The sequence below is a fragment of the Pelodiscus sinensis genome, chromosome 4 (assembly GCF_052426305.1).
Source record: "Pelodiscus sinensis isolate ZL-2025 chromosome 4, ASM5242630v1, whole genome shotgun sequence".
NCBI lineage: Eukaryota > Metazoa > Chordata > Testudines > Trionychidae > Pelodiscus > Pelodiscus sinensis.
The window spans coordinates 5,146,314-5,174,001 of record NC_143055.1 but is presented as its reverse complement, the minus strand read 5'-3'; the positions used below and the strand labels follow the sequence as shown (position 1 = coordinate 5,174,001).

Genomic DNA, 27,688 nt, shown 5'->3' with positions numbered 1-27,688 from the left:
CGTGCACCAGTGGGAAAAACCAAAGCGTAGTGCATGAGAGGGTCTCCTCTGATGGGCCCCACTGAATGCCCGGCACCTTTCCGCACTGGGCTCCACACTTAATCCTTGTGGAAAGTGGCTGCCCTCGGAGACCCGGAAGCGGGAACGAACGCGGGGAAAGCTTAAGCCACGTTTTCCCACCCGCCGTAACGTCCTCCGCTCAACGGACTGTTCTTCCCCAGGCAGCATGGTAGCGTGGGATTGCGGAGAATCTTGGGGGAACAGTCCTTCCCCCATGTAAAACGGTAAACGATGCTTCCGGCCACATCCACAAACCGCTAAGGGTCTTTTCTGGCGGTTTCTTGCCTCTATTAATTCTCCACTTTCTCTTAAAGTTAGGTGTTATCCTCTGGGAAAACTCCTTTCCTCCTCCCTTGAGCTTTCAGCGAGCAGGGATGTAAAATCCTGGGGAATCAGTTAACTGGTTAAAGGTTAGGTTTGCCTAATGGTTAACCTGTTTACTGACTAACAGCGAGATCTGGGCTGGGGACTACTCCAGCCCGGCTGGAGCAGCCTGCAGAGAGAGGGGCTGGAATGGACGGGGGGCTGGCTGCCAGCTCCCAGCTTCCACATGGCGGCTGGGGCTGCTTCCAGCCCCCTGTCGGAGCAGCCCCCTACTCAGAGCAGGTGGGGAGCTGTTCCAGCCCTTACTGGAATCGGTAAGCATCACCCGTTCAGTGTTAACTGGCTAACCTTTCACATCCCTATCAGTGAGGTCCCATTGCCGCTCTTGGTGAGACCTCTATAGCTGTTACAGCAATGTGTTCCTGCCCGAATCTCAGTATTTATTATAATGACGTTCTATGATGAGGTGAAGCCACAGGTGGGGCTGGAGGGTGGGGAGTTGGTGTTGTTCTGCCAAGACCATCTGCACTGGCAGGTGGTGAGAGCAAGAGTTGCTGTGTGAAATACCTGGGTTTAAGGCAGGCAGTCTCATTGGTTGTTGCTTTCCCTCCCCTTCCAGTTAAAGACTTTCTGCCTTCGCCCAAACTGACCCACAAGAGAGCATTCAGCGATGAGGTCTCCCAGGTCAGTGCGGTGACTGAGCCGAAAGCAATCCAAAGCCCAAAGCCAAAGAATGACTCTGTCTCCAGATCCTCTCTCTGTGTCAACGGAAGCCATGTTTACAGCGATGCACCTGCACCAAAGAGCCCAACACCTGGCGTACGTAGCCCCTCGCCGCTGCCCACTCCGCAGAATGTTGCCAGAAAGTCCGGAGAGGGTTTCCACGCCAGCTTCCCTCCTGCTGGCTCTGAAGACCTGCCCTGGAGAGTCAGCAGCTTTGAGAAGGGACAACAGAAAGAAGAGCCTCGATTCCTTCCCTCTCCTCCCAGCTTAGCAATACAAGAAGAGGACAAGGTGTCAACCAAAGCTGTGACGCTCAGCAACCATCTAGGCAGAGCCAAGTTGGAGGAAGGCAGCCGTTCCGAGACCAAACCCGTGCAGGTCACAACGCCGATGGTCTTCTCCAGGGAGGTGACAAAAGACAAACCCCTGGAGGAGACCAGAAAGGAAGACAAGAAGTCCAAGGTCGGAATCTTCCACCACAGTGGCAGCAAAAGCGAGGCCGGGAACAAGAGCTCGGGGGAGAAGCTGGGCTCAGCCGTGACGGCCTCCCCACACGTAACAGCTGGTGGAGACGAGAAGAATAAGAGCAGCAGCTGGTTTGGACCCAAGGACACCAAAGAACCTTCTCATAAACCCAGGTCAGTAAAAGCAGCTGCATAGAAGATGCTGAACACAGCCCCGCTTCTGAGGCCACTGTAGGTCTGAACAAAGCTGCCCCAAGAGACCATCTAAAAAGGGGCGTTCTTCGGGTGATTGCTCATGTCCATTGCACGGAGGTGAGCGCGCATCGTGTGCATGGATCGTCGGAAGGCTTTTCCCTCAGCGGTGCCCGTTGGGCCGGCTGGGGAGCCCCCTGTATGTCCACGCCCATACACCCCTGCCGGCCCGCCACTCCCCCAGTTCCTCCTTCTGTACCCCTGCCGGCCCGCCACTCCCCTCAGTTCCTCCTTATGTACCCCTGCCGGCCCGCCACTCCCCTCAGTTCCTCCTTATGTACCCCTGCCGGCCCGCCACTCCCCCAGTGCCTCCTTATGTACCCCTGCCAGCCCACCACTCCCCCAGTTCCTCCTTATGTACCCCTGCCGGCCCGCCACTCCCCTCAGTTCCTCCTTATGTACCCCTGCCGGCCCGCCACTCCCCCAGTTCCTCCTTATATACCCCTGCCGGCCCGCCACTCCCCCAGTTCCTCCTTATGTACCCCTGCCGGCCCGCCACTCCCCCAGTTCCTCCTTATGTACCCCTGCCGGCCCGCCACTCCCTCAGTTCCTCCTTATATACCCCTGCCGGCCCGCCACTCCCCTCAGTTCCTTCTTATGTACCCCTGCCGGCCCACCACTCCACCAGTTCCTCCTTATATACCCCTGCCAGCCCGCCACTCCCCCAGTTCCTCCTTATGTACCCCTGCCGGCCCGCCACTCCCCTCAGTTCCTTCTTATGTACCCCTGCCGGCCCGCCACTCCCCCAGTTCCTCCTTATGTACCCCTGCCGGCCCGCCACTCCCCCAGTTCCTCCTTATGTACCCCTGCCGGCCCGCCACTCCCTCAGTTCCTCCTTATATACCCCTGCCGGCCCGCCACTCCCCTCAGTTCCTTCTTATGTACCCCTGCCGGCCCGCCACTCCCCCAGTTCCTCCTTATATACCCCTGCCAGCCCGCCACTCCCCCAGTTCCTCCTTATGTACCCCTGCCAGCCCGCCACTCCCCCAGTTCCTCCTTATGTACCCCTGCCGGCCCGCCACTCCCCCAGTTCCTCCTTATATACCCCTGCCAGCCCGCCACTCCCCCAGTTCCTCCTTATGTACCCCTGCCAGCCCGCCACTCCCCCAGTTCCTCCTTATATACCCCTGCCGGCCCGCCACTCCCCCAGTTCCTCCTTATGTACCCCTGCCAGCCCGCCACTCCCCTCAGTTCCTTCTTATATACCCCTGCCGGCCCACCACTCCCCCAGTTCCTCCTTATATACCCCTGCCAGCCCGCCACTCCCCCAGTTCCTCCTTATGTACCCCTGCCAGCCCGCCACTCCCCCAGTTCCTCCTTATGTACCCCTGCCGGCCCGCCACTCCCCTCAGTTCCTTCTTATGTACCCCTGCCGGCCCGCCACTCCCCCAGTTCCTCCTTATGTACCCCTGCCGGCCCGCCACTCCCTCAGTTCCTCCTTATATACCCCTGCCAGCCCACCACTCCCCCAGTTCCTCCTTATGTACCCCTGCCGGCCCGCCACTCCCCTCAGTTCCTTCTTATGTACCCCTGCCGGCCCGCCACTCCCCCAGTTCCTCCTTATGTATCCCTGCCGGCCCGCCACTCCCCCAGTTCCTCCTTATATACCCCTGCCGGCCCGCCACTCCCCCAGTTCCTCCTTATGTACCCCTGCCGGCCCGCCACTCCCCTCAGTTCCTCCTTATGTACCCCTGCCGGCCCGCCACTCCCCTCAGTTCCTCCTTATGTACCCCTGCCGGCCCGCCACTCCCCTCAGTTCCTCCTTATGTACCCCTGCCGGCCCGCCACTCCCCTCAGTTCCTCCTTATGTACCCCTGCCGGCCTGCCACTCCCTCAGTTCCTTCTTGCCGGGAAGCTCCGACAAAGGGGAGGTGGGTGGGATTTGGAATGGACATGAGCAACACCCCTCGAAGAACGACAGCTACGGGGAGGTAAGTCACCCGTTTTTTCTGACATCGCACTACAGCGTAAACGGAGCAGAGGTCCCAGGTTAGACCCTTTCTAAAACTTTCTAGCCTGCCTGCGACAGGGAAAAAAGAACTTCCCGGGGGTTATAAAGGTGTCGGGAGGAAGGATGGTCTTGTGGCTAAAACACGGCTTGGGAGTCAGGAGCCTCGGGTTCTGTTCCTGCTTCTGCCGCAGATCCGTTGCGTGAGCTTAGGCAAGGCCGTTGGACCTTCTCAGCCTTGGGGTGGTTCAGTTCTCTCGGGCGGCGGGTTCCCTCAGCGTGTTTGAAATCCTGGGTGGGAAGGTGCGTAGAAGATGCTATTCCTAGGTAGCCACTGCTCCTGACATGCAGCCGGGATCCTGCTCTGCGCAGCCGGTGCGCTGTTTGGGAAGGAGGATCTGCTCTCTGGCCGTGGAGTCAGCGTGGCCCTGTGCTGCCCAGGAGGGTGGTAGAGGAGCAACGTGACCGCTTTTGAAGTGGCTACTCCCAGCTCTGCTGTTTCCCTCGCTCCTCCTGCTTATGAGTCTCTGACTCCGCTCGTGTGCCATGGCACTGCGTCCCGTGTAGTGTGGAACGTGGCGCTATTTCAGCACTGGGCTGGTGTTCTCATGGAGATGCAATTCCCACCCCCATCTGCCTCCTTAGTCTTAATGTCTGAGTTCTTCCAAGGGGGCTGGAACAATCCGTAAGCCGGGGGGGTGCTAAGAGCCGTTGAACCAGACTGTAAATCCTGTCTCTGATGGAAGCCAAGCCAAGGGTGCTTGCCTGCCATTTTTAACTCCGTCCTCCTGACTTGTCTGCTCCATCACGCTTACAGGTGTGGGCGCTGCGACCGTACCGCTCCGCTTGTATTTTCAGTGTGCAGCAGCGAGCCAAATTGGTTTGCTTGCTGTGAGATTTGCCCCTCTGCATCCCCTGGAAACGATCACGTCCACTGTCCTTTCTCAAGGGTTCTGCTCCAGCGGCCTGATGTGAGCACGTTTCTTTGAATCGCCTCCATTTTTTCAGGGTTTGAGGAAGGAGTTAACAGGGGAGTTCCTCTTAGGTCAAGTGTCACAAACCTAATAGTGACAGAACAGCTTAAACTCGGCCCTCGTGGGGATGTTTGCTACAGCAGCGCAGGTTTTTTTTGTTCCTTGCGTAGGGCCTTGTTTTAGAAACCATTTACTCTCTTTAAGTCTTCTCTGGACCTGCCACAGAGTTTAGGTTCGGTTCCCACTTCCCTGGTACTTCTCTGTTCATGTGAGAACAGCAATACCTGGAAGTCCAGAGGTGCAAACAATTCAATGTTTATTGGGGTTCCATTCCAGCAAGCATGAATCCCGTTTCCGTTTTTCCCTTGCTTTTCCCCCGTTTCGCCACCCCCTCACTTTCAGTTTGTCCCTAATATATATACAGTAAAACCGTTATTATCCAGCACTCTGTTAACCAGAAAACTTTAACCGGCTTTGCTCCGACCCACAATGCTGCCACATCTTCAGGTGCACCTGGCTTGGTTTACTATGATTGGTTTAACAATTTTTTATTTAAGAAGTACTCATCATCTTTAACTCAAAATAGATATGTGAGACCAGCTGCCTCTCACTACACAACTATCAATATTAAAAACTTGGGTTTTACTATTATTGTCCATTGGTTTTTCCTAGGTTGATGAGACCCTCGGATAACTGGAATTTTTAGATAACCGAAATGCGCTAATCCCTGTGCATGCCAGATAACACAGGTTTTACTGTAGCAATATTTTTCAGGTATACCTTAACCAATCATTCTACTGAAATTTAACTAACCAGTCCTCAAATAGTGTAACATGATTATCTAACCAATTATATTCTTTTACCTACCCAGCAAAATTAATTATACAGAGCAAGACAATCAAAGAAACAATAGAGATGGGGAGTGAGTCCTTACCAGGCAGAAAGCCATCAAGCTAATTTTCTAGGCTCTTCCCTTTATCTGTACGCCATAGATAAGAGCCCCGAGTTGTTGGATGGTACCTTGTTTCAACATGCATGGTTTGGAATGTACCAAAAGCCGAATGAGGCCTCAGACGGATAGACTTTGTTTTTATCTAGGCCTTTGCAGGCAGGCCTGACTATCTATGTCCTAGCAACGTTGTTTGAGTTCCCAGTTTCTTGGCTATGTCTGCGTCCATTTCACTAAAGAGCTACAGATTCAGAACTTGGCTTGCTGCTGCTGTTGGTATTTTGATATTGAAATGCCCCTTACAACTGCGTATTTTAGAGCAGTGGTTCCCAAACTTCTTGGCATCACGCCCCCTTTTTGATTTTTGTGAAACCCTCAACACCCTCCCCTCCCCCCCAAATAGCAGCAAAACTTGTTGAGAAAAAAAAGAACTGAGTGGAGACAAAAAACAAAAATAGCAGCATAACTTGGGAGGGGGAAATGGATGGGGGAAAGAAGGGGAGAGGGGACTGGATCACCTTGCGCCCCACTCTGGAATTTCTTCACACCCCCCAAAGGGGACATTCCCCCCAGTTTGGGAACCCATGTTTTACAGGCAACATAAGCCACACAGATGTGTGGGTTCCAGGCACCCTTGTATTTTAAGGAGAAATTGCTTTGCTTTGTAACTGCCTTTGTAATGTACACTTACAATCAGAAGAGTGGTTTGAGCATTGGCCTGCTAAACCCAGGGTTGTAAGTTCAGTCCTTACAGAGGGGATTTGGGGCAAAAATGTGTCAGGGATGGTACTTGGTCCTGCTGTGAAGGCAAGGAACTGGACTTTATGACCTTTCAAGGTCCCTTCCAGCTCTAGGAGATAGGCAATCTCCATTAATTTAAAAAAAAATAATTTGAGTGGTGAGGGGCCTTGGCTTTGCAAAAGGAGCCGTTGCTTTTCCCTCTTGCATCCACTCCTGAGTCAAACTATTTTACTGCCTCTTTGCCCTGATGGTAGAAAAGATTTTGTTCCGCTCCTGGAAGCTCTCCCAAGTTCCCTGCACTCAATAACTAGCGAAAGTTGCATCCGTTATCTATTCCTCTGCATTTAGCTTCAGGTTAACTAGATCTGTCTGTGTGGCATCCGTCCAGTTGTGGCCTTCGAACACCGTGGATTTTGTGCAAGCTTCACAAAATCAGCTTTGTTAAAGGTCTGTAATTAGATGTTTATAGTTAAGATTTAAATAAGCATGTCGCTAAGACCGGTTTGGCAGGGTTCTGCTTTTTAACCACTTTCTTTCAAGCAATGCCCTTTCAGAAGGAACCCACTAGGCTGGGGTTCCACACGTAGGTTTGCAAAAAGGATTTTATTTTAGGGTTTTTAATTTTATTCCCCAAGATCTGGGTTTTAATCTCTGACGCGCCCCCTCCGGTACTAGAAACCAGCACGACATGAGAAGCAGCCCGGGCACTGGGGGGAAGAGTAAGGAGCTGGCAACCAGCATCTGAGCTGGAATCTCAATTTTGCTCCTGTGCATTTAAATGGAACCAGAAGTGGCCCTGACTAACAGCCAGCTGATACTCCAGGCAGCAAATCCGCTCACAGCAGCATTCACTGACTTCTATAAAAGGGATGAATGTTGTAACTCTAACCAGCCGCTTCTCCCTTGCCCCTCAAGGAAAATAAATTCAGAAGGACCTTTCGGCTTAAATGAGCCGTGCTGCTCTTAAGATTTTGTTTAGGTTTGCAGCGTTGCCTTGAAAGCAGGAGGAAAAGTTTGTTTGTTCTGTGGAGACGCTCAGGTTTTTAAAATAATAAGAGGCTGTTTTGAGAGTGCTGGTCTAGAGCTGCGTAAGAGGAACAGACCCTGCAGGCTTGTTTGAGGTAAGGACCCTACTGGGATGCTGAAACAATTGGTTCTAGTACAAAAAGGATTTCTTACAATGTTATCAGAGCTCAACAGGTTTTGCTTCCTGCGGCTTGAAGGGGAATGGGATGATAAAGTTTGGTTACCTGGCAGGCTTATTATTAAGGGGAAACAATAACTTGCCCCTGGTAACCCTGATGGAAAGTGCTGCAGTCACAGGGGGCCATGGACACATGGAATCAGATTAAAGGAGGGAAATCATGAAAGGAAAAAATAAAATCTCTTTTCAAAGCCATTCCTTACCCCCGCCACATCCCCTGCCGTACGCTGCCAGCGCCCAGTCCCACAGCACTGTAGGGAGGAGGGAAAGAGGGTCCGGTGCTTGCTCCATCTGATATCAAGTCAGATGTTACATATTCGGTCTTACTCCTTGCTATTTGATGGGCGCTTTGGAAAGAGTTTTGCCCACCAAAAGGCTTCCTGAGAGCCCAACGCCTATTAAAGTCAGTGGGACTTGGGCTTCCTTTGAAATGTTTACCCAGTACGTGCACAGCTTGTTTTTCTTTCATCTGGGAGCGTGAAACTGAACTAGTCAGTCTTTAGGGGTTGAGAAGCAGGAAGTGAAATGAACTAATTCTAGGCTGGCCAAACTGTAGAATCTTAGAACTCCAAACGCCCCAGGAATGGAGGTGGTTCATAATTCAGAACGAAACCTTATGGTAGCTTTTTCAAAAGCTTGCTACCGAACCGTGACTTAATACCCCTTGGAAACTTTACTATGCAGAAGAAATATGCTGCTTTTAACCGTCTTAATTTAAACAAAACAAGCACAGAAACCTTATCAGATCTTTTCAATTTTCCTGTTATTTTTTTGAGTCATCTGTTTCAAATAGAATCGTACTGTGTTGGCCTTTTTTGGTCGCTGCTGCCTGATTGTGAATTTCGGGTTCCTAACGAGGGGCGTGATGGATCAGTTTGTAACTGATGTCCAACTGTACCTCTCCAAGCAGATGTCTCAGAGGGGTGGCTGTGTTAGTCTGTAACAAAAAAAAGTCAACAACAACAACAATGGTCCTGTAGCACCTTAGAGACTAATCAAAATACAGCCGGTCCCTGAGTTATGAATACATTGACTTACGACCGTTAGTATTTACGGCCAACCTCCTATACAGCCGGTCCCCGAGTTATGAATGAAATCCGCACTTATGAATGAAATCCGCACTTACGAACAGCGCAGCCATACGTAAGTGAATGTAATCCGACTTATGAACAGATCAAGTTACGACCTAGTGTTTGATACATAATTCGTTTGTAAATCGGGGACCGGTTGTATATAAGTACTATCATGAGCTTTCATGGGCACAAGCCAATTCTAAAGAGGACAAATATGGAGCAAGAGGCACAGAGGTTGAATTATAAAGCAGAAAAAGAGGGGAGAGGGGGAGGAGAAAGAAAGGGAAAAAGCCTGTCAATTAAAGTGTCTGTGCTAAATAAGGATAGTCGAGTAGATGTAAGTGCCCAATACTTAGCTTTTGATGTCATTTGGGTGTGGAATATAATGGCCCATCCCGTTCATGTCTTTGTTCTTGCATATGAAGGCTTGCTCTGTGGACTCTCGCTTTCTCTAGTTGATTCCCGAAATTGCTTAGAAAGAGAATAGCCGCCTTTAAATCCATTAATGAGTGCCCGGTCAAGTTACAATGTTCCCCAACAGGTTTCTGTGGCTGGTGTGTCAACACTCCTGTGCTCCATTGGGTAAAGCAGTATTAGCCCCATTTTACATGGGGGTAGGAAGTTGGGGGCTACTGAAGCAGGCAGGTTCGGTTTAAGTTTTTCCTGGGCCATGTTTCAGGGCTCTTCCTTTTTCACTTCTGATGTGGTCTTCAAGTACCACAACCCGGTAGAAAGTCGCCACCCAAGCCCCACCTCGAATGGTGATTTCCTTTCTGCTGCCTCGTTTGGAGACAGAGGCACCCCCAACTGGTCCACTGTGTAGACCAGTAGGACTTAACATGGGTAAAGAGCGTAGGTGCATGGCGCACTAACCAAATTACAGTTGACTTTTTTTTTTTTTTTTGCTAGTGCAAAAAAAAAAAGCAAACGTGATTCTGGGCTGCATGAACAGGAATGTTGTGAGCAAGACGTGAGAGGTCATTCTTCCGCTCTACTCTGCGCTAGTTAGGCCTCAGTTGGAGTATTGTGTCTAGTTCTGGGCACCACATTTCAAGAAAGATGTGGAGAAATTGGAGAAGGTCCAGAGAAGAGCAACAAGAATGATGAAAGGTCTAGAGAACATGACCTGTGAAGGAAGGCTGAAGGAATTGGGTTTGTTTAGTTTAGAAAAGAGAAGATTGAGGGGGGACATGAGAGCAGTTATCAGGTATCTAAAAGGGTGTCATAAGGAGGAGGGTGAAAACTTGTTCATCTTGGCCTCTTGAAGATAGAACAAGAAGCAATGGGCTTAAACTGCAGCAAGGGAGGTTTAGGTTGGACATTAGGAAAAAGTTCCTACCTGTCAGGGTGGTCAAACATTGGAATAAATTGCCCAGGGAGGTTGTGGAATCCCCATCTCTGGAGATATTGAAGAGCAGGTTAGATAAATGTCTATCAGGGATGGTCTAGACAGTATTTAGTCCTGCTGTGAGGGCAGGGGACTGGACTTGATGACCTCTCGAGGTCCCTTCCAGTCCTAGTATTCTATGATGCTATAACTTCATGCTGGCACCAATTAAGGCCTTGTAGCTAATGAGTGGGTGGCTTGTAGGTTTGGTAATGGACATGTGACAACCCTGTGGACGACCCTCGTGGAATTGGGCGCTAGGGGCAGATGAATTTTAAATGTTCAGGGTTTATTGCCTTTAATAAGGAAATGAAATCACTGTGTCAGGTTTCGTCGCCTCCGTTTTCAGCATGGCTGGTGGGGACGAAATGGGAGGTTTCAGTGCTTGGGCACGGTGCTGTTGGGAGCTGGGAAGGGCCGTTTGGAACTGGCAGAATGAGCAGGAGGATTTTTGCTTACCACAAAAAATAGGGGCAACTTTCCAGTGATTACAGCCAGGCTGTTCACCCGCTCTTTCCTAGGATCATCATGGGCTAGGACAGTGGTTTTCAACTTGTTTTCAGTCCAAGACCCCTACCGGTGTCAAATGGAGCTGCAGCCCCCTTTGGAGATGCTTGGCATGGTCTGCGGCCCACGGGTTGTATCAGACGAGGGTGTCTGACGGACTGAGGGCCAATAGAACAGCGAGAGCGGTTGGTTGTTCAGTGAGAGCAATGGGGCAGATTGCAAATATAGAAACACACCCATGAGCTGTGAAGCGAGGTTGTGACCACACACGACGCTTTATCCCGTGAAAGGGCTTTAAAAACTACAAACCATGCTCGATTTAGGCTAAAGCGGGACCCCCCTCCCCCTCAGCTGCTGGTTAATTGCTGGTGACGGGTCTGTGCGCGTTGAAGTCTCCGGCACACCGCTTCTCACAGCTCTGTGGCCTGCCTGGCCCCATTTGACCCCCCTGCTCCGAGTAAGAGGCGCTGCCAAGCCCCTTCTGTAGCCACTTACACCTGTGCAAGCGGGTGTAAAACGCTGCTGCTCGGGAGAGCTGGCAGGTAACATTTTGCACCCCCCTCGCCTTGTGCGTGACCCAGAGGTAAGTGACCTCACGCCTTGCAGGATAGCAGAGGATCCCCCCCCTTGTGTTGCTGGCCTTGTCCCAGCCAGTTGTGTATCCCACCCCCGCATCAGCAAAACCTGTGGTGGGGGTCCCAGGGCAGATGATGGAAGCGGTACTGCCGTTCAGTCTTACACCCTCGCTGTCAACGGGGGGGCTCTCCCACTTCCCAGGCGGGGGAGAAGAGTCGCCAGTGAGTGGCGGGGGGGACCCCTGATTTGGAGATAGCTGGGGCTTGGCTTGCAGAAATGCAGATCACCTGGAGCTCAGCACCTCGGCAGTTCAGGCCCGGGTTGGGGGTCTCACGTCAGGCACTGCAGATCAGCAGTTTCTCCTTGGCGCGTGGGCCAGCGCGGCTTGCCCGGAGGCCTGGGGGGGTCTCCAGCGGAGGTTAGAATGGGGGTGCTCCAGAGCCCACATGCTGGGGGAAAGGGGCGGCCTGGGAAGAGCTAGGCCAGCCAGCGCCATCCCCTTTGCCCACTGGCTGCAGGCCTTCCCAGCCGGTGCCCGGCGTAGCCTCCTCGCTGAGCCCCTGGGGGCTTGGCTGACTGGGTTTGGGCCTTTCCTTAGGGGTCTGGCCAGGCCTTGTGTAGTCCCTGCAGGCGGGAGAGACAGACGTCCAAGCCTCTGGAGCCGACGGGGAGGGGGCACTGCCCGGCTGCTCTGCGGGGCAGGAGAGCTGCAGCCCACGGGCATGAGAACAGAGCTGAGGGGACGTCACCCTAGAGTCCTCGAAAGGCCTCGTTTCTGCTCCTCCCTGCCTTGGCGAGGCCACCAAGCACCGGACGGCGGGTGGGTGGTTCTTCGCGGCCCTGTTCAGAACTGGGGCCACGCCGCACGGGGCGGGAGATCCCTCTCTCCAAAGAGCTGGTGGTCTCAGACTAGACCAGCGAGGGGCAAGTGAGGCTAGTGAGCCGGCCGCATGAGTGGCCCCCCCTCCATCTCAGTGGCGGCAGGATGGTCAGACCCAAGAGGGACTCCTGGGAGAGGGCTGGATGGCTCGCTGTGCTGGCGTCCCTAGAACTGGTGGGAAGCGCGGAGGGAACCGGGGCAGCGCTGGGCCTGGCCGCAGAGGGAGCGCCCGGCTCTCACCGCCAGTGCTATCTGCAGTCAGCACCCGCCTGCCCCCACGGGCCCCGGCTTTGCGTGCGAGTCACTTAGGGCATGTCTACACTACATGGCTCTGGCAACGGAGCCATGTAGATTTGTTTACTGGACATAGGGAAATGAAGCGGCAATTTAAATAATCGCCACTTCATTTAAATTGAAATGGCTGCCGCGCTGAGCCGACAAACAGCTGATCAGCTGTTTGTCGGCTCAGCGCGCTATTCTGGATGCTCCGCGGTCGACATCAAAGCCCTTTGTCGACCACCCCGGTAAACCTCATCCCACGAGGAATAACGGGGCGGCCGACAAAAGGCTTTGACGTCGACCGCGGAGCGTCCAGACTAGCGCGCTGAGCTGACAAACAGCTGATCAGCTGTTTGTCGGCTCAGCACGGCAGCCATTTCAATTTAAATGAAGCGGCGATTATTTAAATCGCCGCCTCATTTCCCTTTGCGTACAACCCTCATCTACATGGCTCCGTTGACGGAGCCGTGTAGTCTAGACACAGCCTTAGTGACACCGGTAGGGAAACGATGACATGGACGGAACCCAAATCCTGCAACTCTGCGCGTGGGCAGCGGTAAAGAACAGGCCTCGCAGGCCACACGTAGAACCCTGATGGGCCACAATTGCCCTCTGCTGGTCTAGTCGCTATATAAGAACAGCCACATTGGGTCAGACCAAAGGTCCATCCTGCCCAGTGTCCTGTCTGCCCACAGTGGCCAGTGCCAGGTACCCCAGAGGGAGTGAACCGAACAGGGAACCATCATGTGATCCCTCCTCTGTTGCCTATTTCCAGACAAACAGAGGCTAGAGACACCAGCCTTGCCCACCCTGGCTAATAGCCATCGATGGACCTAACCTCCATGAATCTATCTAGTTCTTTTTTGAACCCTGTTGAAGTCCTGGTCCTCACCACGTCCTCTGGCGCGTCAGTGTGATCAACGATGGGAACCCGACGAGCTCCGCACCCATCCGGGTGGGGCCGACGCTTTAAACGTCCTATTAAAACACCACCCGCTCCGTTAGCCTTCAGCCCTCCCCTTGGAACAGGGGCTGCGAGCCCTTAGGCTGGCTTTTGTCTCACCCCCTTTATGTAGAGCCTTAACGGGGGAGGCTTACCTGTTACGGTGAACTGGGCGGAGGGGGGGCTGCTCCAGCCAGCCCATGGCTGGCGGAGCCACTGCAGCCCACCTGTGCTGGAGCGGCCCCTTCACCCCCCCCCCTCCTGTTTATTCAGGTAAACTTAATGTTTAACCCTTTATCTAATTAATCGGGATTTTACATCCTTAGTCTGTGTGCTTTGGAGGGCAGACATCCCAGGGACTAGATGTAGGGCATATGATCTGGAGCCTTTATGAAGCTGACTTGTTACCTTCCCCTCCCCCCCACCCCACTGCTCAGTTACTGCCCTTTTCCCTTCTGCTCAGCTCTGCAGCACTGCTCGGCGTGCGGAGTGCTGCCCCCCTGGGTGTATTGCTGGGCCAGGTAGCCTCAGAAGTCATGGCCTGGTCCTGGGGAATTGTACGACTCCTCCCTGGAGGACGGGAAGGCCTTCAAGTGCTAGTTTTCCTAGGGAGCTTGCTGGGGTCCTGTCCCCCCGACGTTCAGACTCCAGTAATGCCCAGAGCGGCACAGAGAGCAGCTGTTGTTCTTCCAACCAATGGGAACGCGCCTAATCTTTGCTTCCATTAAGATTGGAATTTGGGCCTTGACTGCTGGCTGCCTCCGCTTTTCCGTGTGCACGTGGCTTCATTTCTCTGCTGACCCCGACCACCTACAGTCTCTGGCCGGGAGAAATGTAGACGCTGGCGGTCTGTTGGATCAAGAAGAGGCATTGGGGTTTGCTCATCGCGCTATAAGACGTGCATATGCAATTGGGAGAGCGGCCGAGCTGTGTTGGGAAGTGCGACCAAACACTGGGTTCCTTTCTCCCCGCGTTGATCCGTTTTGGCTCACTGAGCTGTATGCTCCTTTTACGGGAGTGGGTGGATTAGTCAGGCTTTTAAAACCCAGTGCAAACCTGCGAGGCCAGGCTGCTGAGGAGCGTCTGACACCCTCCACCCACAGATCTGTGTCGTCCTTCACACCCTCCCATCCTCTGACAAATAGCTGCTAGGGGAGGAGCGCCTTGCTTGGAATGTTTTCTCTGGTCCACTGCGCCATGGGAATGTGCGTGGGGGAGAAAGAGGGCTGGAGCTAGGGAAGGAAATCCAGCTTGCCTGGTCACTCTCAAGTGACTCTGTCGAGGGAGACGGTGTGGTGTTGGTCGAGCTCTGTCTGCTGTGCAGATCTAGGGCAGCTCTGAGTCCCTGCTGGCCAGGACTTGACAGTCTAGCGCAGAGTTTCCCAATTTTATTTGGCCACGGAACCCTTTTAAACTCGAAAGAATTTTACGGAACCCCTAATAACAGTCTAATATATGGAGCTGGAAAAGTACATAAGAACATAAGAACGGCCGTACTGGGTCACACCAAAGGTCCATCTAGCCCAGTATCCTGTCTGCCAACAGTGGCCAGCACCAGCTGCCCCAGAGAGGGTGGACCGAAGACAGTGATCAAGCGATTTGTCTCCTGCCATCCCTCTCCAGCCTCTGACAAACAGAGGCCAAGGACACCATTTTATCCCCTGGCTAATAGCCTTTTATGGACCTAACCTCCATGGCTACGTCTACACTGGCCCCTTTTCCGGAAGGGGCATGTAAATTTCACCAGTCGTAGTAGGGAAATGCTTCAAAGTAGGAATAAGAGCCTCCGGAAAAGGGCGCTTTTTCCGGAGGATCGGGGCCAGTGTAGACGCTCTTTTCCGGCTTTTTTAAAAGCTGGAAAAAAGCGGCGGACATTTTTATTTAAATGCCGCGGGGGATATTTAAATCCCCTGCGCATTTCCCTACTACGACTGGTGAAATTTACATGCCCCTTCCAGAAAAGGGGCCAGTGTAGACGTAGCCCATGAAATTATCTAGCTTCTCTCTAAACTCTATTATAGTCCTAGCCTTCACAGTCTCCTCTGGCAAGTAGACCACAAATAAGAAAGGATACTAATAAACAAATGCTAAAAAAGGTCGTGAGATCAACATTTAGTTTAATTGCACCTATTTAAAAACAAAAATCACATCATATTAATTAATATTATTTTTAAAATCATAAAATGTGATTGTAATGGAATTTCTCACGGAACCCTTATTTTCACTTCGCGGAACCCCGGAGTGAACACCAATTGGGAAACTCTGGTCTAGCAACACAAGAGGCGCTTGCCTGTGATAGAAGGTCCGTGCAGCGTGAAGGAAGCCCTGATGAGGCTCAGCAGAGTGTTTCATGGCGGGGGAGACGAGGAGGAGGGAGCTGAGGCGAAGGGTTGGCTTGGAAGAAGGCACAGGAGAGCTAGTTTAACATGCGGCTCTGGAGGAGTCTAAGGCAGCAAGAGGGACGTGGCAGTGGTAAAAGGGTCGCTTTTACCAGCTTGCTTGGATGGCAGCCGCCCGCTATTACCTCCCTCATCTGGACCTGTTCACTGCTGTATTGTAGCAGGGCCCCGGGGGTCCAGTCAGATTGGGTGTCTTTTGTGTAGCTTTGCTTTATATTAGCAAAGTCTTGACCATCGTTAGCTAGGCCTCACGCCTCACACCAGGCCTGTGCTACGTGGACTTTTGTTTCAGGCCGTCCTCTTACTATAGGGCCCACAGGCTCCAATCCGCTTGGGTGTCCTGTGTGTGGTTGTGTAGCACCCCGCACAGTCGGACAAGGCTCTCGCCTCAAAGAGCCCGCGGTCTGGATTAAAGCGTCTCCGCGAGGGAGCGTGGCAAGCGGGGAAGGAGCGGGAGGGCAAGTGTGTGGCAACAGGAAGGTGCGTGAGGGGAGCGTGCCGTGTGCGCGGTTTGTCACAGAGCCGGACGAGTGTTGCTCGACCTTGCTGGCCCCGTTTCAGTGCGACACTTCAGTAGGCTCTGTGCTTTCGGAGCAGAAATCGCGAGAGCGCAGCCACCTCCATGTTAGGGGAGTGCAGAGCTTTCTAGGAACAGGGTGGTGAAACTGTGCTGGTAGGTGCCACTTTTCTCTGGGATTGGTAGTGGCGGGTTTTCCAGATTTCCCCCAGGTCCAGCCAGGTACATGCCCTAGGTCCAGTCCCTTTCAGGGAGTCCTGATTTCCAGAGGTAAGGATGGAGAATTTGCCTGCGGGGGAGCCCACTCACGGGATGTACCTGACCAAGCCATGAAGTACGTAATTCAGTGTGTGGTGGGAAATGTTTTCGTTAGCCTTCATCCCTTCCCTGCTCCCCAGGAGCAGTAATTGACAGCTGACTGCACCCCGGAATGGTTGGCCTCAGATAAACACCCTGGCTTCTCGGGGAGCACCGTGAAGAGAACACGACCGCCCACCAGATTTCTGGGAAGCTAGCGTGTCCTCCCCTCTCGGTTCCACTCCCAGCTGAACTGCGGTGGCTGGGCTGCGGCTGTCGCGTTAGAAAGCCGAAGTATTTTAAAAGTCCAGGGTGCTCAGCCTGAGCCAGCTGATACTTTTCTGTTGTCTCACTGTGCAGCTCTTCACTGGAGAGCTGAAAATAATTGGGGGACAGTGGAGGTAAAAGCCCCTCAAGAGGTCATCCAGTCCCCTGCATTCATGGCAGGACCAGGCACCATCTAGACCACCCTCTGCATATCTGTGATTTTGTGAATATGGTGGTCGGGGTGAGATCTAGAGGCTGGGAGCCAAGGCTCTCGAGTTTTTTTCCTAAATTTGCCACAGATTTATTGCATGACTCAGCGCTTGTCCCTCTCTGCGCCTCATTATCCTAAGTTGTCAGGTGGGGTGAATCTGGGGGGGTGAGATCCATTATCCACAGGTAACAGCGTGGCAATTTTAGACTGTTATGCCATGTGGGTTAGTTATTTCTCTGACAGGTTTTGTGAGACCAGCTCTCTGCCGTAGTGTAGCTTTACCGAGGTGCCATCTTTTCCAGTCAAGTGCTGTGTCCCCATTCCTGAGAGAGGATTTTAGCTCAGTATAGTTCTGAGTTTTTAAAGGATTTTTTTTTTTAGCATGAGGGGTTTCATTTACTGCTCTGGGTGGGCAGGTATGGGAAATGGGAAGACTTTTTTTTATTCTTCTTCAAAAAGCACAATTCTGCCACGTGGTTTCTGTTCTTTAAATTCAAACAGGAGTAGAAAAGAATAGACTGAAATAGCATCCCCACCCCACTCCCCAGAGGCTGTAGGAGGAGTCTGAGGTTCTTGGAATACTTATCATTGCAAATACCTATCATTCTATCACAGACACTCCCAGGGGAGAAATGCCTGCTCCGATTCGTCATCTCACAAACTCTTTTTCCACTCTCAGAAACAAGTAGGGAGCAAACTTTTTAGACTGTGGGTCCAGCACCTCCCTTCCCTATCTGGTGCGGAGTCGATGCATTTTACTGGTCCGTTCCCTTCTCTGTCTCCCATAAAAGGGGAACAAAAATCCAAGCGCCAACCCTGCCAAGCTGGAATGTGCTGTAAGTGCAAGAGGGTGGTATTGACATCAAGGCTTCAAAAATCCTGTCCGTCTCAGAGGAGGGAGACGGTTCCCCTGGCTAGTGAAGGGACCTGCGTAACGCAGCCTTTTTTTAAAAAAAGTTTTAACCCACCTCTTGGTTGTGAATTCCCTCCCCTTCCCCCCCAAATGCGAGTCGAACGGACCTGGATGCAGCCTCACCACCCGGAGCCTGCAGCCCTCTTCCCTGTCTGGGCTGCACCCACTGAACACTTCTGGCCCCCGATCTTCAGAACTTTGCCAGCTGATCCCGAGTGAAATCCTCACCACAAGTCAGTGCCCTTGCTGTGCAGACGGGATCGGCTGCAGCCATGCGGTGTCCGTTTCCTGCTGCTGGCAGAGCTGGGTGCAACAGAGGAGGTAGGCTGGGAACCGATCACCAGGGAAGGACCATCCAAATCATGGAGCCAGGCGGCGGGGGTGGAGTCGGGTAGTTCTGGAAGGGGTCGCTTCTCCTTGTCAGCATCCAGAACTGAATACGAAAGTGAGCCCCCCAGCAGCGCCTGTGGATAGCAGCAAATCCAACGCCCGCTGAACACTTCCGGCTGGCCGATCTTCAGAACGCTCTACAGACCTCAGCAGCCCTGTGCCCCACGTGTAACACGGGGATAACACTGGCCTATCTCACAGGGCTGCTAAGGGACACGAGCAAGACCACAGGGCTGCTAAGGGACACGAGCAAGACCACAGGGCTGCTAAGGGACACGAGCAAGACCACAGGGCTGCTAAGGGACACGAGCAAGACCACAGGGCTGCTAAGGGACACGAGCAAGTCCACAGGGCTGCTAAGGGACACGAGCAAGTCCACAGGGCTGCTAAGGGACACGAGCAAGTCCACAGGGCTGCTAAGGGACACGAGCAAGTCCACAGGGCTGCTAAGGGACACGAGCAAGACCACAGGGCTTGCTGGTGTCGTGGCGAGGATTGGAACTCGAGTTCCTGGCTCCCTTTGGTCAGAACGCTGGCCTGCCCAGCGCCCTGTTGTGCACGGGACACCGGCAAACTCACAACCAGCGCTCCTCATCTGACCCGGGCGGGAAGCCGGGGGCCGGTGGCCAGCCGGGGAGAGAAATGGAATGCATGTGGAAGAGCGGAGGAGTTGGGCAGAAGTGAAAGCAAGCCCCGGGTCAGCTAAACTCCTCCAGATGTGTGAGGCAGCGGAGAGGAGGAGACAGGATTGGAAGTGCTCGGGCATCCCAGGCGTGGGTCCAGAGAAGCCCAGCGCCTTCCCAGAGAAGGAGAAGTTTGGCTGTGAGGCTCTTCTGAGCTGGTGGGGGCGGCGCTCTGATCCTAATGCATCAGCAGCCACTCGTGTTTTCAGGCCCGTTCCTCGACCTCAGTCATACAGCAAAGTTGTTTTGAGTTGTTTTTTTTTTTTTAAAGGCATTTACTGTCTGTTGAGGCAATACAGAGCACACGCTCCCCCTAGTGTAAAGCATCTTCATTTCAGAGACGCCAGAACTGCTTTCTGGAGGGTTTCTAAAGGCTGGGACCATTGCTAGAAAGCTGGTGCCTTGGGCTAGAGAAAAACAGGAAGAGGCGATCCTGGTGATCAGACAGGGTAGGTTGGAGGAGTGCCTCACGGACATATGATTTCCATTGGGGGGGGTGAGAGACAGAGACACCCCCCCCCCTTTGAATGCCAGGGGTTCTGTGTGCCTCTCAAAGGTAGTACCGTTGCTCCTGGATCCTGCGGAATGTGACATTTCCTTCTTCCTAAATCCATTGAAATTGGCTTTGTGGGTTTTTTCCCAAGCCTGTTCGGCCACAGCTAGAAATGCTGATCGGGAGCGGATCCCTTCATAACCACGTCACGGTGAGCTGGAAGGATGCCCTGGGAGCTGGGGGATAGTTCATGGCCTTATTTTCAGGGTGGGGAGGGTTTTGGCTTTGGCTCTGAAGTAGGGTGTGGCCAGGCCTACGGCGAGGAGGATGACCGGCTGCTCCTCGGAAGGGTGTGCATTGAAATGCTTCCAGGAACTCGTGTTCTTCCAGCAGAAAGGCAGTTCTCACAATCCCCAGGGAGAGAGGACACGTTTTTGTAGCTGATGGCAGAGGGTTGCACACTTAGCAGCTCATGTAGACCAAGCTCTCTGTGTTTTTCAACACTTTAAAGGCAAATGTGGAGCTAGCCAGAATGTGAGTGGCCGGGGGAGCGGGGGGAGGTCCTGGCTGGAGTTCGGGAACAAGAGCTGGGGGGAGGGGCCGGCTGCATTGGGAGGGTGGGCAAGGGGCCTATTTTGGAATCACCTGCCTGGAATGGGGATGAAGGCCCCCCAGCTGGTGCGACAGCGCCGCCTACATAAGCCACAAAATGCACAAGGGTCTAGCGAGCTGCTGCCGGGGATGCGTTGCTAGCGGCCAGAGGGCGCCAGAGGGCTTCCCCTGCGAGCCACACCAAACGGTGTGTTTCAAGCCTTTCTCGTTTCCACCGAACGAGCAGGGTTCTGCTTGCTGCTCCCTCGAACGGTCTCCGCCCTCGCACCGTTGCCCGGATGCAGTGTTCTGAGGTGGTTGCTTTACAGACGGAGAAACGCCCAGCCAGGTGCGCATAGGGCCTCACTTTGCTTGGCAAAAAAAAAAAAAAAAAAGAGAAAAATTCAAACGCCGGCGGAATGCCGCATCCTCTAGATGGAGGTATTGCGTGTGGAGAACTGTAGCGCCCGAGGGTCCAGAGGAGAATCCAGATGTGCTTTGCCGCTCCCTGAGCGAAGGTGGATCGGAGGCCGCAATTGCTGTTCCGGAGGTGATTAGACAAACGTGACAGTGGCTCCGGGGCTGAATAGTTAGAGGAGGGGATGGGCTTGTCCTTACGGTCGGGGCCCCAGGACTCTGGAGAGCTGGGTTCTCTTCCTGGCCTTTCCACAGACTTTTGTGGAACGTCCCAGGGCTTCCGCCACCTGGACGAGCTGAGGAACCGCATTTCTGTCCCTTGCCGGCCCCAAATATTTCGAATGGAGGTGCAGACTCCTTTGGAAATCTCCAACATAGCCTACGGACCCCAGGGCTCTGGGCCGCAGGTTGAAAACCACTGGGATAGAGCGACCATAGAATAAGGATATTTGCGCCTCTCCCCCCCCCCCCTTTCTGCCTCCATTGGAGAGAGGCAGAAAGGGGGGCGCAGGAGCCGGTGCTGGGGGGAGCCGGCTTAAAACCGGGGCTCTCGTTACATTTCAAAAGCAGAAGTGCTGTGGGGAGCACAGGGCCAGCGTGGACTCAAGTATTCCCCTGCTGGCCCGCTGCTCCCTGCTTTTGAAATGTACAAAGCAATTTTTTGTTTGCTCCTGTACATTTCAAAAGCAGGGAGCACGGGGCCAGCGGAGGACTGCCCGAGTCCCCCGCTTGCCCTGCGCTCCCGACGGTGCTTCCGCCTTTGAAACGTAGCAAGAGAGCTGGCAAGGCTCTTGCTACGTTTCAAAAGCGGAGGTCCCCTTATCGACTAATCGAGTAGCTGATGGAAAGTCCATCGACTAGTTGATCTAAATTTAACATCCCTACCTCCGCCCTTCTGTCAGCTTTGATTTGCCCAAGTCATTGGTGTCAATATTCCTCTCTGGTTAAGCTGTTGTGTGGCTCTTCCCTAGAATTGTAATCCAGTCCGCTTTCCCCCGTGCCTTAATTAACATGAAATTGCTCATTAATTTAACCAGCTTCAGATCCAAGCGCTGGCAGCCGTGTTCTCCTATAGAAATAACTCTGTGCTTGCAAATGTTATAATATGGGGGGAGTGGATTAGGGACTCCCTTTGTCTCAAAGTCCTAGTTGATCCAGCCACTGACCTCTGGCTCCAAACAAGTAGCCGAGATGGTTTAGGATTTGTATGCTGTTTGGTTCCCCTCTTCTTCTATAGTCCCTCTCCCTGCCCACCCCTACCCCTCTGCTGCCGGGGGCAGGTCCTTGCCGGAGCCAGAGGGCAGAAACCCCACTGTTTGGCGGGAGGGCCTATGATCTGAAATCGGGGGTGCGGAAGGCGCCCCCAGAGTGAGTTGGTTACCGCCCTATTCTAATAGCTTGAAGTCTGGAACTGCTGCCCCCCAGCGACGTGGGGCTCTTGGGCCAAAGGTGCCCTTAAAACCTTTAGGGATTATGGGCAAGGGGGTTGAGCTGCCCCCCTTGTGCAGAGCCTGGAAGGAAAGGGATTGAGGGGCAGGATTGCCTTATGGTTGAAGTATAGGCTGGGAGTGAGTCACTGGTGCAGCCAGGGGCCATGTCCCGTGTGTGCCCACATGCCAAGCTATTAAATTCTCTGGTCTCCGCCTCTTTGGCCGGGACCCAGGGATAACCTTCCTGTCCAGGGCCTTCACGCTAGGGGTTTGCGAAATGCCTCGTGTGGAGGAGGGGGATGGTAACCCCTGGCCCATGGTAAAGGCGGGGAAGGAACTGCATCTCCATGGATACAGCGAGGGAAACTGAGCCTCGCAGGGGCAGGGGGTGAATGGCTTGTTGGTCCCCGCAGCTCCCGTTGAGTGGGCCGAGGGCACGCTCGGGGATACGGCCTGGGAGTGCCTTGCTCAGACTCACGGGGAACCAGGGGTAGGAACAGAACCCAGGACTGCTGACTCCCTGCCCAGTGCCCTGGGCGCGCGTGCTGCCGCCTGCTCTTCAGTGTGTGTTTCCAAGTGCACCGAGCACACACGTGTGTGTCGGGGGCGTGCCGGGGGAAGAGGGAAGGGGCTTGCAAACCTCTCCACTGCTGGTACACCAAGCAAACGACCAGGCTCCTGAGGAAGTCGCGAAGGGCTCGGCCTTGCCGCCCTGCCTGCCGCGAGCGTGCCTGGAGCCCCGCTGAACTCCCCGAGAAGGGGCGTTGGCATCCAGTGCAGGTTCTCAAGCCCTCCGCAGGGAGCTTGGCCTCCTCTCCAGCTCTGCATTGCTCCGAGGGCAGCCGGCTCCGGGTGTGAGGAATTCCGTATTTGGGAAAGAAACGAGGGGAGGGGGCTGCCCAGGAGCTGCCTTGAAACCAGGGTTTCCCTTTCCTTTATAGCAGCGCATGCGCTCTCCATGCATTTGTCTTACTCATCGCTCTGCTTAACAGGCAGGAATGTGTGGTTGCTGAGCACTGCGTAGCTTGTATCGCCAGTGGGGGCGGGGGGAGAAAATGGGGGGGGTATACTTAGCGCTGTCACGGCATTAACCAGGAGGACTATTTTGTCTTCCCTCCACAGCCTGGAAGTGTCTCCTAAGGTAGAAACCAGCTCAGATGCACCTTCTCACTTTTCCCCTTGCTCCCCTGCCTTGTGCCCTCCTGCCGGTCGCATGCTAAGCACTAACCTTTTAACCGCTACTGAAGAAAGCCAGTTTGGATGCCTGTCCCTTACCAATCCGTTCCTCCACTCCCTGCACAGCAACCCTTTCTTTGAGGACCTCCTCGCTGACCAGGTACTAAACTCTCCTTCCCCTACTCACTTTTTCTCTAGTTTCCAGTCTGGTCCGCATGCTACAAAAGAGGTCGGTGGGCACCTTTATTCCTCTGAGGATTACAGTTCCTCTGCCTCCGTAAGACTTAACGCACCACAGCAGGAGCCTTGCGTCCAAAGCAACGCTGTTCCAGAAGCCACACCCACATCCCAAGAGCCCCGCCCTCCTCCAGAACGGACTCCTGCTGCGCCTCCCGTCTTTGAGTGGGATGACACCTTTGATGCCTTTGCGACGAGTCGACTCAAACCAGAAATTCGGGAGGAAAGCCTCTTGGCTTCGGTAGTCATGGAGGACTTGGCCTATGTTGACGATCCAAGTCCAACGGAAAGCCCAGCTGAATGGGTTCAGGAAAACGAGACTGAGATAGCTGAGACTGAGCCATGCGCTGCCGATGACGTGGTGATAGGCCCGCGCTCCGGGGCAGATGTCACTGTTTTACAAGGAACAGAGACACGTTTACCGAGGACCGCGCCGGAAGCTACAGTGAGAGAAGATCATGTGTTGGGTCATTTGCCTTTAAGCTCTCTGTTGGAGAGTGAGAAAACTAGCTCCTCTCCAGCTTGGACAACCTGGTCAGCATTGGGAGCTTCAGGGAAGGAGGCGGATGCTGCAGAATTGACTACTCAAGCCAGTGCCAGGGCGAAATGGGACAGAGAAACTGTGCTTGTAGAAAAACCCACAGTAGCATACAACGAGGAGGAGCTGGCCAGCGCAGAGGAAGATGAATGGACGACCACAGCCACGGAAACAATTGGTGGTCTGTCGGAAAGTGACCAAAACATCACCAAGAAGGAACACGACGTTGAGGAGTGCATGGGCAGACAGCGTCCATCTTTAGACGAGGGCATCTTTGAAGAGGAAGGCAGTCCTCAAAGTGCCTCCTGCCTATTGACCGGAAGCAGTGTAGCCTTGGAGGTACCCATTGAGGCGCTTCCTGCGGAGAACGCTGCCCTACCACCATTGGTGTCCCAAGTGGAAGCAGCAGAGAAGTCGCCAACTCTAGTTGACACTGGTGATGATCGGGAGTCTAGTAACACAGACAATGAGATGATTGATATAAAGGCACCGGCAGTGATACAAACAAGTGCACGGCTGGAGGCAGATGAAGCCAGCATGAAACTAGGTTCCGACTTTCACGAGAGAGATGTCCTCTCTGCTGCCTGGACTGAGACCCCGGAGAGACAGGAGGAGTGCAGTGTGGCAGCTGGTTTGGAGATAACGGCGGGGGCACCACCACCAAAGCCTCGGAGATGGTTCACGCCCCCGGATTTCAGCGAGGAAGATGCTGAGGCCAGTTTAGACATGCAGTGGAGCCAGCAAGGCCACGACTATCGGTGTGAAAACAAGGAGGGCCCAGAGGTGGCAATGCAGCCGGAACACTCCTTTGTAAGCAGAGAGAACGTTTCCCCCGTGGCACCCAGCCCCCGTGTGTTGGGAGCAGCGATAATTGAAGCAAAAGCGAGGCGCGTCCCTTCGGTGGCTGAAGACGTTGTATCCGCCATGGAGGACTGGGGGGCTCATTTGAAGGTAGGAGCTAATGAGTACACAAAACGGGACACCTCTTCTGGGGAAAAGCTGCTAGAGCTAAATGAGGCGGCTGGGGCCGTGCAGTTCGAGACTTGCCCTTCGAAATTCTCACTAGACAGATTAGGCCTGTCAGGGGCTGGAGAAGACGCAAAGGAATTGGGAGTCGACGAGCCAGGCTTGCCGCCTCCGCTAATTGGGGCTGCCCAGTCACAACAGCTCACCGAGGGACGCCCCGCTGGGCAGACCGGCGGCGCCGGGTGGGGCTTGTCGGAGATGGCACTGGCGTTCCCGGAGAGGAAGGAAATACTCCCCGAGCAGCTGATTGTTTCCGAGCCTGATACTCCCAGAGACCCAGAGTCCAGCCCGTCGGCGCTGTTCTGCACAGCTCTGGAGGAGCAGCGGCCAACGCACTACCCCAGCCCGGCTAACCATCTGGACAGGTTGGCTCTGCAAGAGCAGCCCTCCGAGCCCAGGCCTGTAACGGGGCAGGGAGCTAACCAGGGACATCCTAGCAAAGCGCCCGCCCAGCCTGCTGAACAGGCGCCTCACGCCCCAGAAGCGTTAGGGAGCCCGACCTGGGCGTCGGAGCAGGGTAGCTGCTCGGCTGATGGAGCTGCGCCACTGTCGGGTCAGCGGCCTAGCTGGTCAGCAGATCGAACGATGGACTTCAAAAAGGCTGACTTCTGGAGGCCGGTGAGCAGGGAGGAGAGCAGCCAGCAGGATGACCTTTCACCCCTGGGCAACCCTTTCGCCCCCAGAGCCAGCTCCTCCTCCCCAAAGAACCCCTTTGTGGAAAAGCCACCGGACGCGCTCCCGATTCAGGCCACCTTGCCCAAAATGCCTGGTCAGGGAGGCTTACCCGCCAAAGACCTTCATGAGGAAGCTGCTCTACATGGCTTCCAGCCCGCTAACCTCCCTGGGGACCAGCCTCCCTTCTTGCATGGCAACCAGCCCTTGGCCTTCTCCACACCTTCCCTTGTGGCTGCGACTAACCCCAAGCAGTTCGATTTCCCTTCCCCCATCGCGTGCCCTCCAACTGGCGGGGGGCCTGCAGTGACCAGCCGGGCAGCGGCCCAGTCCTCCTGCCCTTTGCTGCAGACCAGTGGCTCGAAAGCCTCAACGCTCACGGTTTTGCCCAAGGAGACACAGCCGGCTGAGAAGCCCTCTGTCCATCCGACAAGCAGGTGAGCACGCTGGGGGAGGCGAAGGGTGTGTCCCAGAGGGAAAATAGCCCCCTTTCTCCCTTGGGCCTTTAGAAGCACCTGCAGATAGTGCATCCGTTGGCCGGAGTTGTCAACAGGAAACTGCCGTGGCCAGCCTTATTTTCCTGCCCCATCCCTCAGATCTGCACCCGTTTTAAAATAAACCCTGTAGCCCCAGGAGTGTTTCACTGGATTGGCTTAAATCTTCAACTCTAGTGGACCAAAATTGGGAGTCTCCACAGCTGTCCTGTGCTTGCCTAGAACTAGGGTGCAGATGTTCCCAAGATTTGCCCTGGCTGAAAATCGAACCCCCGCAGAACTGTGAAGGCTGTTGATGCTCAGTGAGTTGTGCTAACGTCAGCTCCCCACAAGCTTTCTCTTGCCCCCCATGCACCGCTTTTGCAAACTACGTGCCGCCTTGTGTGTGTCTGGCAAGGGGGAGCCCCCAAACGTCTGCCCATTAACGCTCTCATGAAATGCATCGTAGCATGTTGGCCGCTGATTCAACCTCCATTCATTCGGCTTTGGTTTCTTTTTTTTGTCGTGGCCCTTGGGTACTAAAACGCTCTTCTCTCCGTAGCTAGCCAGAACTGCTGCCGAGACCAGCCTCCGCTGAGGAATCCCAGGGATAGACAGTGAACAGAATTTGGCCCAGAAATATTTGGGGGTGAGGGGAGTGATGGGGGAATGTCTATTTCTAAGCACTGTTCAGAGTTGTGTAACTTGTAGAAATGGAGGGAGATTCTGTAGCATTGTGCTCTGTGCTTGATCCTGTTTTCCTGGTGCAACTTCCTGTGGCCTGACTGGGAGAAGAAGGGAAGGGATCTGTCTTTACTCATCTACAAGGGGACCTATCACATTCACGGCCGTGCAAAATGCATCGTGGACAATGAAACCTGGTGTCTTCTAGTGAAATCTGGCCTCTTGTGCACTATTCCGTGCAGAGTTCAAGGAGGGTGGGGGGAGACCAGTGGTTTCCAAATTCGGGTCCTGACTCGAAAAGGGAGTTGCGGGGGGAACACAGGGTTATTTTAGGAGGGTCACGGTATTGCCACCTATAGTTCTGTGCTGCCTTGAGCTGAGCAACTGGAGAGCAGTGGTTGGAATGTTGGCCGGGAGCCCAGTTCGGAAGGCAGCAGTGAAGAAATAAGGGTAGCAATGCCATACACGTCACCCTTATTTCTGTTCTGCTTTCAGAGCTGGGTGGCCAGAGAGAGGCAGCTGCTGACGGAGGGCCCAGCTCTGCAGCGGCAGTGCAGAAATGGGTTGCGATTCCATCCTATCCCATCCTTACTGCTGCGCTGCTGGTGGTGGTAGTTCTGCCTTCAGAGCTGGGCATTTGGCCAGCAGCCGCTGATCTCCAGCTGCCCAGCTCTGAAGGCAGCGCTGCTACCCACAGCAGCGCAGAAGTGAAGGGAGCAGTGCTGCAACCCCCCACCCATCGCGACCCTACCACAACTCCTTGGGTCAGGACCCTACAATTACAACAGTGAGACATTTCGGATTCAAATAGCTGAAATAGTGAAACTGAGCCTTTTAAAAAATCCCATCACCATGAAATTGACCAAAATGGGCTATGAACATGCACATCAAGGACCAAATCCTGCTCCCAGATTGGAAGTGCCTATTGATTTTAGGGGGAGCTGGGAGGACCCATTTGAGAGCTGTCTTAGATGATCCATTAGGCCCTTA

General features: G+C 53.9%; 1 protein-coding gene across 2 annotated transcripts in view; it reads left to right on the top strand.

Annotated features, from left to right (window-relative positions):
- The window catches only part of RAB11FIP5 (RAB11 family interacting protein 5), an 82,885-nt gene that overhangs the window by 44,908 nt on the left and 10,289 nt on the right, over positions 1–27,688 (top strand). The window contains exons 3-4 of one of the 2 annotated variants that reach the window (XM_075931038.2): positions 1,004–1,745; positions 23,267–25,978. In XM_075931038.2, coding sequence (XP_075787153.2) covers positions 1,004–1,745; positions 23,267–25,978 — 3,454 coding nt within the window. Of the gene's footprint in view, positions 1–1,003; positions 1,746–23,014; positions 25,979–27,688 lie in introns of both variants that reach the window. The other variant, XM_089777737.1, reaches the window with a different exon arrangement.